Source organism: Lampris incognitus, chromosome 18, assembly GCF_029633865.1.
Source record: "Lampris incognitus isolate fLamInc1 chromosome 18, fLamInc1.hap2, whole genome shotgun sequence".
Taxonomy (NCBI): domain Eukaryota; kingdom Metazoa; phylum Chordata; class Actinopteri; order Lampriformes; family Lampridae; genus Lampris; species Lampris incognitus.
The window spans coordinates 43575495-43589498 of NC_079228.1; the positions used below are offsets into that span (position 1 = coordinate 43575495).

The following is a 14004-nucleotide window of genomic DNA, read 5'->3' on the forward strand; positions in this document are numbered from 1 at the left end:
CACTGTGTAGTTGTTGATAATGAGTGTGCACGTCATACTGTGCTCCAACCTGCCGCCTTCTGGGTACCCCAGTCTCACCAACTGTTTCCTCATAGATGGCATGGAAGCTCACCTTTCCCTTCTCAATGGTGTCACAAAAGTCGCTAATCCTCTTCAGACAAAACTGCATGTCCAACACCTAGGTCTGCAGAATGTCAAACAGAACATCTGCGTGTGCAAAGATGGAGTTGAAGGTAGCCAAAAGGAAACGGAACTCGAAGGTGGACATAAAGTTGACATACCCATCTCCACAGCAAACGCTGTCAGCATCAAAGTCCTCGTGATGAAGGGTCCGCGGTGGTGTAGTGGTCTAAGCATCGGCTTTGTGTCGATGCAGTTGCCCACTGGGGAGCGGGGTTCGCGCCCCGGTCTCGTCAGAACTGACTGTGGCTGGACTCGGTGAAGCAGCAGTGATTGGCAGCGCTGTCTTCGGGAGGGGGCGGAGTCGGCTTGTGTTCGTCACATGACTGCGTCTCTGGGTGTGGGGGGGATAAAGCAGTGGGGAGGCCTGGAGGCGCCTTGTCACGGGAGTGGTGAGGCGTCTCCTTCCAGACTGCCGGCCGGAGAGACGCAGTTGGCGAACGCATGCGGTACGAGGGTGGGGGTTTGAACTAGAATAGGGAGCGATTGGCCACTAAATTGGGAGAAAAAAGGGAAAAATCAGAAATAGATTTTTTTTAAAAAGTCCTCGTGATGATCTACAATGTGCCGAAACACCTCTCGTAGCCCTTGTCTCCTCTCGTACACTGTGTTGACCAAGCGAGATGAAACGCCCACCGTTCTGGGGCAGATCTGGGTAGTCGGCGCTAGCATCCAATAGTTGTGCGTGTTTAGGTGACCTTGAGAAAAACGCTGGCAGGCCACTGAGATGGATAAAAAAACATTTTGCATTCCATGATCTTTGCAGCACCTTGAGACGCTGTTTCAGTACCAGAGTCAGTGTGCGTGCATAGCAGTGAACGAACCACGCCTGTGGGACTGCCTCCTTTAAAAGCCTGCCCTGAACTCCATGAAGACCAGAGGCCAGCGCCGCAGCTCCATCATAACACTGAGCAACTGCTCGGGATGCAGTGATGCGAGCTGCAACAGCCTTCGCCCGCTTGTCCGCAGTGACATGGTGGAATCTGAAAAACCTCTCCTCCACGCCCCTGTCATGACGTAACGACGTAACCCCAGTGACATTGTGACGAGCTACTCAGTCCGGTTGTGTCATCACCCACGACCGCTACAAATGGTGTGTTCATTGTTGTGTATTTACACCGTAAATGTTGTGGTCCCGTTTACCCCGTGACTACAGAGGGCAGGGCCCTAGGTTCTCTCACTATAAGCCAAGTTACACTAATCTTAGCTTGGGTTCCCTATTATACCAATTCCCATGAAATGAATAACCTTTAGATGAACAGTCAAACAGGATAAAGTTACAACTGGAGACATGTAGTTATTGTAAAGAGAGAGACAAAAGGAAAACAAATAGTGCACGTTCACTATTCAGGCTCAACACAGTTCAAATACACAATGGAAGGAGGTACCTGTGTCAACGCCCCAAATCAAACACTGGAAACCGTGACCACACTAAAGCCGGCATCTATCGAGCCAACAAAGAGGTCCTCAGACGCACCCTCGTCGCAGGCCTGATGTCACGTGTCCAGCCGGCGTCGTCGCCACCACTCTCGGTTCGGGGGAACGGCCCGGGGACTCAGCCCGCCATCTGCTGTGTCCGCTCCCGTGCGACTCTTCTTGCAGTAGCTGCGTATGTTCACCGAACTAGCCAACAAGGCTACTAGCTTAGCTAACTAGCTGGCTAACGACAGTCACGGTGAACTGGGGAATGACGCAGTAACGTCTAACCGACGTTCCGCTTACCTCCGCCAGTATCACACGCATAGCTACGCCTTCCAATAATGTGCGACTACACTTGTAACCCATAAGACTGACGTCTGCTGCGGTCTCCACCAAGCTCCTCTTCACAAAGCCCGCATCTGCCCTCTCGCCCGTCTCTCTTCTTCTCCCCTCTTCGCAACCGCTTGCCCCTCCCTTCACCGTGACCCCGCCCCCTACTCCTGATTGGCCTTAAGTACAACAGGTAAATCTAATCATAGATATGTTTTACTTTGGAGGCAGTTAATGGTGTGTTCTTTCACGTGTAGCTTTATTGACAGCTGGTGACTGCTTATGGCATGATACAGGCTTGTACTGTCTCATAAAGAATTTACTTGATTCACTGATTATAATCATATATACGTATTTGAAAGAACATTGAACATTTCAACATATTTTAATCACATTACAATATAGTACTGCTGTACCAAAATAATAATCAGGTTACAATGTGTTCCGAAAATGTTAAGTAAAGAGGAATTTACAGTCGACAGGTTCACCAAATAAAAGATTGTCTTTTTATTTAACATTAACCACCATTAACACCGGCCATAGTCTCTGAACCCCCAGAGCCACACCCCAAGCTCTCTCTTTTATGCAACTAGCATAACCAATAACCGCCCGTCCACGACGAGGTCACCAGTCAAGAACAGCTTGGACAACATGAACCAATCAAGATTGTCAACATATCCTGGGTTGAGAACACCACATTCCTCACCTCATCTTTCATTGGATGCCATAACACGTCGGCAGTGGCACAGATGAGGTCATTCTGGATTTTGCTTGACATACCAGCAAACACCTTAGATGTTGCCAGCTGGCATCTCAGATCACTGTTATATTCAGCTAAGTAGTCCAACAACTCCAAATAATTCCCCTTGTTCGCTGATTTTCTGCTTTCGTCATGCCCTCTAAACGGTAGTCCCTGCTTCCCCCAAAACACCACATTGTGGATGAGCCGTCTCAAAATTTTCCTGTTCTGTCTCACCTATGGGCAGAGCTATGTCACTAGAAACTGAATTTGAATCATTGATATTTGAATTTGAATTGCTCAACTTGAGTAATTACATTTAAAAACTGAATGTGAACAGCATAATTTGAAAATGAATTTATTGATTTGGAACTGAATTCCAGTTAACTTGAAATTTGCTCTGAAACTACTTGATCCTCACTGAAAATAATGTTGAATTTTCTGTGAGGATGAGGCTAAAGGCTGACTCCAGACATTTTGCGACCATTTTTTTCAAGGCTAACATGTCCTCAGTGGAGGAGGTAGAGTCTAAAGACTCAGGGGAAGCCCCACCCATATCCCTGGCAGAGGTCTCTGAGGTAGTTTAAAAAGCTCCTGGGTGGCAAGGCGCCGGGTGTGGATGAGATTCGCCCTGAGATGCTGAAGGCTCTGACATTGTTGGGCTGTCTTGGTTGACAAGCCTCTTCAGTGTCGCGTGGAGGTCGGAGACAGTACCTGTGGAGTGGCAGACTGGGGTGGTGGTTCCCATATTCAAAAAGGGGGACCGGAGAGTGTGCTCCAATTATCGGGGCATCACATTGCTCAGCCTCCCTGGGAAAGTCTACTCTAGGGTGCTCGAAAGGAGGCTCTGACCGATTGTCGAACCTCGGATCCAGGAGGAACAATGCGGATTAGATCCTGGCCGTGGAACAATGGACCAACTCTTTACCCTTCTGGAAGTGCTGAGGGGGGCATGGGAGTTTGACCAGCCAGTCTAAATGTGTTTTGTGGACTTGGAGAAGGCTTACGACCGTGCACTCCGGGGCACTCTGTGGGGGGTACTGCGGGAGTATGGGGTACCGGGGCAGTTGTTACAAGCCACCCGGTCCTTGTATAACCAAAGTGAGAGCTGTGTCCACATTCTCGGCACAAAGGCAAACATGTTTTCGGTGGGTGTCGGACTCTGCCAAGGTTGTCCCTTGTCTCCGATTGTGTTTGTGATATTCATGGACAGGATCTCAAGGTGCAGCCAAGGTGAGGAGTGTGTCCGTTTTGGGAACCTCAGAATTGCATCTCTGATCTTCGCAGATGATGTAGTTTTGTTGGCTTCTTCAGAACGCGACCTCCAGCGCACTGGGGCGGTTTGCAGCTGAGTGTGAAATGGCTGGGATGAGAGTCAGTACCTTCAAGTCTGAGGCCATAGTTCTCTACCGGAAAATGGTGGATTGCTCCCTCCAGGTTGGGGATGTGTTGTTGCCTCAAGTGAAGGAGTTCAAGTATCTCGGGGTCTTGTTCGCGAGTGAGTGTAGGATGGAGCGGGAGATCGACAGGCGGATTGGTGCAGCATCAGCAGTAATGAAGACGTTGTACCAGACCGTTGTGGTGAAGAAGGAGCTGAGCCGGAAGGCAAAGCTCTCAATTTACCAGTCAATCTTCGTTCCAACCCTCACCTATGGTCATGAGCTTTGGGTGAGATTGCGGATACAAGCGGCTGAAATGAGTTTCTTCCGTAGGGTGTCTGGGCTCAGCCTTAGACATAGGGTGAAGAGCTCTAACATCCCGAGAGAGCTTGTAGTAGAGCCGCTGCTCCTTCGCATCGAAAGGAGCCAGTTGAGGTGATCGGGCATCTGATTAGGATGCCTCCTGGACGCCTTCCTTTGGAGGTTTACTGGGCATTGCCAACTGGGAGGAGACCCCGGGGTAGACCCAGAACTCGCTGGAGGGACTACATGTCCAATCTGGCCTGGGAACGCTTTGGAATCCCCCAGGAGGAGCTGGAGGGCGTTGCTGGGGAGAGGGACGTCTGGAGTGCCCTACTTAGCTTGCTGCCACCGCGACTCGATCCTGGAGAAGCTGCTGCTGATGAATGAATAAATGAAACATTTTCAAGGTTTGAGTGACTTGTTTCAAAGGTAGCAACGGCAAGACTACACAGTTAATGGGCGTTTAGAAAAAAATTTTTTTTTCGCTGTCTGACTAACTGTTTTGGCCTGACTGTCAGGTCGTATGCTGGTGCGACAAACTGGAAAGTTAGTCTGTTGATATATTTCTGCGCATACTCACCTTCTAGTTGTGTGCAATGGTCTCTGTGGCGCGCAGGTGTCCGGGGGTGGACTGATGTTTCAGAACTGCTTTAGCTCCATCCATCCATTCATTATCCAAACCGCTTATCCTGCTCTCAGGGTCGCGGAGATGCTAGAGCCTATCCCAGCAGTCATTGGGCGGCAGGCGGGGAGACACCATGGACAGGCCGCCAGACCATCACACTTTAGTTAAGCAACTCACATGATTAAGTCCCGTGCTGGACCAGGGTCCCTTGTCGGGAATGAAGAGCAAGCAATCCCAGCAGTACAGCATGTTGGTGCGCTGGCTGCCTGTTAGCCACGGATAGTGACTGCAGCTGCTAGCTTGAAAATGCCTCTGGTAGCGCTTGGTAGCTTGCACCAATCCTGGCAAGGCGGATGATGGTCGACCTTTCTGGATTATTTCTATTTTTCCTTAAAAGGCAATCTAGAAAATCGAGTTTCTATTAACTCAGCCACACGGTCTTCTTCTTCACCAACTCCCGCCATTTCGCTGCTCTCTAAATCCTTCATTGTCGTTCTGTCGTCTCTTTTTGCCCTTGCTCGCTCATTGACTACCTACGCTGGTCGCTTATCAAATTCGCGAATTTCGGGATATTGTCCCGCCCACAACTCAACAAAAGATGATTGGCTGTCCGAGTCAAATTCATGCTCACACTGACTTCGGTTACAGCTAGGCCCTGGCAGGGAGGAGCCGCTGATTCACCCAGATACCATGGGAAGAAAAATTGTGATTGGTCCATTTCCCGTTCCATTATATGAAACCACTGTTTGCCAAGACATATTAGCCCAAGTTTATAATGGTGATCTAGAAATTATTACTATTATTTCAGTGAATAAAAATAATTACAAATATTAATTAGGAGTACAGAAATTCTTTCAATATTTTTTTCTTGGGTATTCTCTGAATACCTTGAAGGTCCAGAAGGTTCCCCTCTGAAAAAAGCACCACACCACGGTCGTTGCCAGATCCTTACCTTGACCTTAACCACACCAAACCATATCTAAACATAAGCAGATGGTACCAGACATTGGAAAAGTCTGCCAGGCTGCTGCAAAACTCTCCTATAGTGTTCCTCACTTTCACCTAGCTGATCACAATTTTCGTTAGTCGCACATTTTGGTGAAACACCGGCACTTCCCCACAAAGGGTGGACATTTATGTCCAGCTGAAAGGCACTTTGTTGCTAACGAAAATAGTTCCTACTTAAATAGATCATTGCTGTCTTTGAAAATCCATTCTGATTAATCATCAAAGAAACTAGGACTATAATGACCATTCTGAGCGTCCCACATTGGCTTAATGATAATAATAACATCAGCCAAGAACGGTCACTGAGAACAATGACGTCACCATCCTCTTGGACACGCCCATCCACACTGACAGAGAGATAAAAGCCAACGAGATAAAGCCAACAAGCACAACATCGTTATCAAGGCCAGGAAGCAAAAGAGGTGCATGCTCATCGGCATGGCAACACCATCCGAAAAAAACACCTCAGGGAAAGTCACAGAGAAGCTGAACAAGTACAAAGACCTGGAGACTGAAATCAACAGGATGTGGGGAATGAAGACCGAAACAACACCAGTGGTCATCGGAGCTCTAGGACTCATGAAGAAGGGAATGGAAAAGTTCACCAACCGTATCCCAGGCAACATCAACATCCATGCGGTCCAGAAGATCGGCCTACTCGGAACAGCCCACATTTTACGACGAGTACTGTCAATCAAGTGACATCTGTCATATAGTGCCTCAGGTCCATAGTTTGGACCCGGACCCGGCTCTACAGGATATATACAACAGGAAACACGAAAGGAACAATCATCATCATCATCATCATCATCATCATCATCATCATCACCATCATTACATTTATATAGCACTTTTCACATTGAAGCATATGCTACCCTGCAAACTTTCGCAATACTGCACCAAAATTGCAGTGGAATTGTGCTCTGTATTAACAACCAATATGTCGGACTTTTAAAAATAGGGCTTAAGATAAAAAATACAGAACCTATCCTTTAAGTTTATGCAAATTAGCAATGATATGCTAAAGTGATAACCAACTGCAAAGATTTTTCTCACTGTAACATCTCTTCTACAAACGTTGTATGTATGTATGTTATCAATGTGAAATCAATAAACTTTACTGTATTTTGTTTACATATTGTCTTGTTTGTGTCATAAAAATATTGTTAAATATATTGGATTTTTTTTGTAAAAAAAACTATAACTGTCTGGTTAAGGAATTCAGCCAGCCCAGCACATCGAGCTCCCCAGTGTCCAAAATGGAGAAAAGCCAGCCCCACTCAGCACACAAGTGCTAACAGTATTCCATTACTCTGCATATTCGCTTGAGTTCATATTTTTTCCTGTTTTACCGTGCTAAGGTTTTAAAAAAAAATATTTTGTATTAAGGTTTTGAGGTTTTGCTTAAGGTTTGGGGGTTTTGCAGGGGTAAATGTGTGTTTTGTTTTCAGTGACAATGTCTTGCAGTGCTGCTTTATGAAGCTGTACGTCATTTAAATGAACATGGCATGAATGTTTGCGATCCTCAGACTCAGGCAGTGATGGTGATCCAGACCAAGACTCAAGCAACAACTCTGACAAGGAAGGTGATGCTCGGGAGGACAATGAAGCAGAGGAAAAGATGGAGGACGACAGCAATGGTGGAGAGGAGGAAGAGGTAGAAGAGGAAGACAGTAAAGGAAGCGATGAGGAAGAGGTAGAAGAGGAAAACAGTAAGGGAAGCGATGAGGAAAAGGTAGAAGATGAAGACAGTAAGGGAAGAGATGAGGAAGAGGTAGAAGACGAAGACAGTAAGGAAAGAGATGAGGAAGAGGTAGAAGAGGAAGACAGTAAGGAAAGAGATGAGGAAGAGGTAGAAGATGAAGACAGTAAGGTAGGAGATGAGGAAGAGGTAGAAGATGAAGACGGTAAGGAAAGAGATGAGGAAGAGGTAGAAGATGAAGACAATAAGGGAGGAGATGAGGAAGAGGTGGAAGATGCAGACAGTAAGGGTGGAGATGAGGAGGAGATAGGGGTTGACACTGCAGATGGAGATGAGGACAAGGAGCCAGAGGACGGAAGAAAAGAGGAGGAGGTGCAAGAGGAAAAAGACCCGGAGGATGAAAGTGAGGGAGTAGAGGAGGAGGATAGGATGGAGAAAAACACTGAAGCTGGGGAAGATAATGAGATAGAGGATGAGGACAGTGAAGGTGTAGATGAAGAGCAGAAGGAAGAGGATGTCAGTGAAGATGAAGATCAAGAGGATAAAGAGCAGGAGGAAGGAGGAGAGGCAGGGAGTGAGGAGGTGCCAGAGCAGAAGGACCGGGAGGAGGGTGGAGAGATAAGTGAAGAAGAGGAGGAGAAAGGAGAAAGCTTTGAGGAGGAAGGCCCCAACAGTGAGGCAGAAGAGGAGACAATAGGAACAGAGGAGCAGCAGAAGGGTCAGGGGGAGGACAAGAGTATGGCAGAGACAGATTCAGATGGTGGTGATGACAGTAAGGTGGAGGAGGAGGAGTTAGATGAGATGATGATGAAGGACCTGGAGAAGGAGGCAAAGGAGGATGAAGAGAGAGAGGAGGGCACAGTTACTACTGAGGAAGATGACAAGGAGAACCAGGAAGATGATAACGGCACTGACACTGAGAATGTCGCTGAGTCTATCCAGGAATCTGACAAGGTGGAGGAAGTGAATCAGGAAGAAGGTAAATTATGACAGATGTTTATGCGCTCCCTTCTTCTTCTTTAATCTTCTCTTTGGGCCTGACATGGCCATAGATAAAAAATGTTAAGTTTGGCAAATCTGTTGTTAAATTTGTTCTGATGGCAGTGCTGCCTTGATGGCAGATGGAATGTAGAAGGTGATTGACTCTACGCAAATGAACTACGTTTGTTTCTCTACATTGTAATTTTATTTGCTTGTGACCATGTTGCAGAAACTAGCTTAATGAATTAGTTTGCTAGTTTACAGCATTTTCAGTGATATTTTTCAAAGAAGTTAGGTCAAGTGTGTTTGTGGCGCACATTCCAAAAGACCAGGAGTTGACAAAAGTACTCTAAAAAGCCAATATATATTTTGGACAGGGGATAAATAATAGTAATAATAATAATAATGATACTAATAATAGTAATAATAATAATATTTGTATATAGAGAGCCTTTCCATAACAAGTTTTACAATGTGTTTTATAGGATAAAAACAACAAAACAACAGGAATCATGAAAGTGCAATCATAAAAACAATGAGAACAATAGCACCATCAATAAAACAGTAAATAAAGTAAAGCAATAAAACATGAAACAGCAATAAAACTTATCAATAAAAGTTAAAACAATAATACAGAGGGAGTGGGAAAATAAAAAAGGGCCCACAGAAAAGCTAGACTGAGACTTAAAAGATCGACTTAAAGACTTAGCCATCCTAACCCCCTCTGGGAGGTTGTTCCAAAGCATGGGAGCTTGACGGCACATGCTCAAGCGCCTAGCCTGGATTTAAGAACCACAAGGAGAGGAGCATTTGAGGACCTCGGGCCACGTGATGGCACATGGGGAGGTAAAAGGTCAGAAATATAGCTTTAGGCCAAACCTTTCCGGGCTTTAAAAGTCATTTCACACTCAGCTGCAAACCGCCCCAGTGGACGCTGGAGTTCGCATTCTGATGAAGCCAACAAAACCACATCATCTGCAAAAAGCAGAGATGCAGTTCTGAGGTTCCCAAAATGGACACACACCTCACCTTGGCTGCGCCTTCTGGTCCTCCCAATCACGCCTCGCCAGGTTTCTCCATTGTTGCCCATGTGAGCGTTAAAGTTCCCCAGCAGAACTATAGAGTCCCCGCGCATCCAGGACACCACCCAGAGACTCCAAGAAGGTCGGATACTCCAAAACTGCTATTCGCTGCATAAGCACACACAACAGTCAGAGCCTTCCCCCCACCAACTCACAGTGGTATGGAGGTGACCCTCTCATTCCCCGGGGAGAACTCCAACATGGAGGTGTTCTACCGGGGACTTGTGAGTATCCCCACATCTGCCCAGCGCCTGTCACCTTGGCCAACTCCAGAAAAGTAAAGAGTCCAGCCCCTGTCCAGGACTTTGGTACCAGAGCCCATGCTATGTGTAGAGGTGAGCCCAACTATATCTAGTTGGTACTGCTCCTTCCCTGCCAGAGAGGTGACATTCCACGTCCCGAGGACCAGTCTGCGATGCCGGAAGTTGGCACGCCCTGGTCCCCGCCTTTGTCTGCCGCCCGGCCTGCATTGCACCCTACCCCAATGCACATCCCCGTGGGTGGTCGGTCCAGGGGGTGGTGGCTCCATGTTGTTTTTTCGGGCTGGGCCCGACCGGGCCTCATGGGCCAAGGCCTGGCCACCAGACACTCACTGGAGAGCTGCCTTCCCAGGTCTGGCTCCAGGAGGGGGCCCTGGTTTCCCTGTTCCGGGCGAGTTGCTGTAACTCTGCTGTTGTAACTTCACTGGGTTTCTTGGGAATCGCTCTTTGTCTGGCCTCTTCCCTGGGACCAGTTTGCCTTGGGAGACCCTACCAGGAGCTATTGCCTCCGACAACACAGCTCCCAGGATCACCGGGACACCCAAACCCCTCCACCACCTTAAGGTGGCAATTCTCGGAGTGTTGTTGGATAGTCGAAATATGGAATGGAAGTTGTGTTGTGTGTGGCTCCGCTTCCAATGTTGTGTTAGAGATTTTTCAGAAAATCTCTCCGTTTCTCTTTTTCATTCAAAAACCTTAGGATATGAAACTCCTTCATTTTGCTGAACATGAAGGTTGTTTCAGAAATGTGTTCGTTTCCTGTCACTCATAAAGCGACAACACACAGCTGTGCTGTTGAGCTGCCAGCTAATGGGATGAGTAGCCAAACATGAAGAAAGGAAAGCCACACACCTGTTTCGTCCTGAGAAATATCCTGAAGAAGACGAACCAGCTTGACCAAACCTGCTGTAATAAATATTTGTATGGAAGTTTGTTTTCTGCAGCTTAACACGTTGTTCCTTATCTGTCGTTTCCGGGACAGATGCCAGTAACAATCAATTCTCTGAAAGAACTGTGATTAATGACACTACAAATCACAGAAAATCAAATGTCTGATGAAAAATCTAGCTGTTATCAAATTATGCCTGTGACAATTTAGACCTGGCTTTGATTAAGATAGTGGGTTAAGGTGTTTACATGGCAGTTGCAACAGTCAAGTTATTGTCTTCCATCCATCCATTATCCAAACCGCCTATCCTGCTCTCGGGGTCACGGGGATGCTGGGATAGGCTCCAGCATCCCCGTGACCCTGAGAGCAGGATAGGCAGTTTGGATGGATGGATGGATGGATGGATGGATGGATGGATGGATGGATGGATGGATGGATGGATGGATGGATGGATGGATCCTGGAGCCTATCCCAGCATTACCATGACCCTGAGAGCAGGATAGGCGGTTTGGATAATGGATGGATGGATGGATGGATGGATGGATGGAAGACAATAACTTGACTGTTGCAACTGCCATGTAAACACCTTAACCCACTATCTTAATCAAAGCCAGGTCTAAATTGTCACAGTCTTAACTGGATTAAAACTGAATATTAAGCTTGCAAGTAAATACACTGATTTATTGTTGCAGCAATAACACCTGATGTTCCTGATCAATTTGACCAACCACACAACACCACCCAGAGTCCCTCACAAGGTACAGGTCACCACATACTGTGACATCACAGTCCATTACAGCCAGTTACATCACTTGAGGTTGGTCTGTCACTAAGATGCAAGACTAACTAATTTCACATAAGGGAAATTTTACACCATTATTTTCCATATTAAAAACTTGATTCCCAGTTTTGATCATTCATGTTCAAATGAAAAGAAAAAGACCTGAAGAATCAGTGTGAGCAAAGCTCCTGGACGGTGGATCATTTCACAAGATATCAGATCATCTAACAGCCTGAATTTCACAGATTCCGAAATGCCATAATTTATTCTCACACGTTCTTGAAGCTATAACTCTGAGTCTCCTGGTTTTACTGGACCAGTGTGTGTCCTGTGTAGGTGTTACTGGACCAATGTGTGTCTATGTAGGTGATATTGGACCAGTGTGTGTCCTGTGTAGGTGGTACTGGACAAGTGTGTGTCCTGTGTAAGTGGTACTGGACCAGTGTGTGTCCTGTGTAGGTGATATTGGACCAATGTGTGTCTATGTAGGTGGTATTGGACCAGTGTGTGTCCTGTGTAGGTGTTACTGGACCAGTGTGTGTCCTGTGTAGGTGTTACTGGACCAGTGTGTGTCCTGTGTAGGTGGTACTGGACCAGTGTGTGTCCTGTGTAGGTGTTACTGGACCAATGTGTGTCTATGTAGGTGGTACTGGACCAATGTGTGTCTATGTAGGTGTTACTGGACCAATGTGTGTCTATGTAGGTGGTACTGGACCAATGTGTGTCTATGTAGGTGGTACTGGACCAATGTGTGTCTATGTAGGTGGTACTGGACCAGTGTGTGTCTATGTAGGTGTTACTGGACCAGTGTGTGTCTATGTAGGTGGTACTGGACCAGTTTGTGTCCTGTGTAGGTGTTACTGGACCAGTGTGTGTCTATGTAGGTGGTACTGGACCAGTGTGTGTCTGTGTAGGTGTTACTGGACCAATGTGTGTCTATGTAGGTGGTACTGGACTAGTGTGTGTCCTGTGTAGGTGGTACTGGACCAATTTGTGTCTATGTAGGTGGTACTGGACCAGTATGTGTCCTGTGTAGGTGGTACTCGACCAATTTGTGTCTATGTCGGTGGTACTGGACCAGTATGTGTCCTGTGTAGGTGGTACTGGACCAGTGTGTGTCTATGTAGGTGGTACTGGACCAGTGTGTGTCCTGTGTAGGTGGTACTGGACCAGTGTGTGTCCATGTAGGTGTTACTGGACCAGTGTGAGACCTGTGTAGGTGGTACTGGACCAGTGTGAGTCCTGTGTAAGTGGTACTGGACAAGTGTGTGTCCTGTGTAGGTGATATTGGACCAGTGTGTGTCCTGTGTAGGTGGTACTGGACAAGTGTGTGTCCTGTGTAAGTGGTACTGGACAAGTGTGTGTCCTGTGTAGGTGATATTGGACCAGTGTGTGTCCTGTGTAAGTGGTACTGGACAAGTGTGTGTCCTGTGTAAGTGGTACTGGACAAGTGTGTGTCCTGTGTAGGTGATATTGGACCAGTGTGTGTCCTGTGTAAGTGGTACTGGACAAGTGTGTGTCCTGTGTAGGTGTTACTGGACCAGTGTGTGTCCTGTGTAGGTGGTACTGGACCAGTGTGTGTCCTGTGTAGCTGGTACTGGACCAGTGAGTATCATGTGTAGGTGGTACTGGACCAGTGTGTGTCCTGTGTAGCTGGTACTGGACCAGTGAGTATCATGTGTAGGTGGTACTGGACCAGTGTGTGTCTATGTAGGTGTTACTGGACCAATGTGTGTCTATGTAGGTGGTACTGGACCAGTTTGTGTCCTGTGTAGGTGTTACTGGACCAGTGTGTGTCTATGTAGGTGGTACTGGATCAGTGTGTGTCTGTGTAGGTGTTACTGGACCAATGTGTGTCTATGTAGGTGGTACTGGACCAGTGTGTGTCCTGTGTAGGTGGTACTGGACCAATTTGTGTCTATGTAGGTGGTACTGGACCAGTATGTGTCCTGTGTAGGTGGTACTGGACCAATTTGTGTCTATGTAGGTGGTACTGGACCAGTATGTGTCCTGTGTAGGTGGTACTGGACCAGTGTGTGTCTATGTAGGTGGTACTGGACCAGTGTGTGTCCTGTGTAGGTGGTACTGGACCAGTGTGTGTCCATGTAGGTGGTACTGGACCAGTGTGTGTCTATGTAGGTGGTACTGGACCAGTGTGTGTCCTGTGTAGGTGGTACTGGACCAGTGTGAGTCCTGTGTAAGTGGTACTGGACAAGTGTGTGTCCTGTGTAGGTGATATTGGACCAGTGTGTGTCCTGTGTAGGTGGTACTGGACAAGTGTGTGTCCTGTGTAAGTGGTACTGGACAAGTGTGTGTCCTGTGTAGG

The 14004-nt window shown here is 47.1% G+C and overlaps 1 protein-coding gene across 1 annotated transcript in view; it reads left to right on the top strand.

Moving 5' to 3' along the window:
- Positions 1 to 221: 221 nt before the first annotated feature.
- Positions 222 to 14004, top strand: part of LOC130128487 (high mobility group nucleosome-binding domain-containing protein 5-like) — a 17650-nt gene continuing 3867 nt past the window's right edge. The window contains exons 1-5 of the mRNA XM_056298086.1: positions 222 to 260; positions 1034 to 1197; positions 1562 to 1764; positions 7513 to 8664; positions 11590 to 11655. Coding sequence (XP_056154061.1) covers positions 222 to 260; positions 1034 to 1197; positions 1562 to 1764; positions 7513 to 8664; positions 11590 to 11655 — 1624 coding nt within the window. The remainder of the gene's footprint in view (positions 261 to 1033; positions 1198 to 1561; positions 1765 to 7512; positions 8665 to 11589; positions 11656 to 14004) is intronic.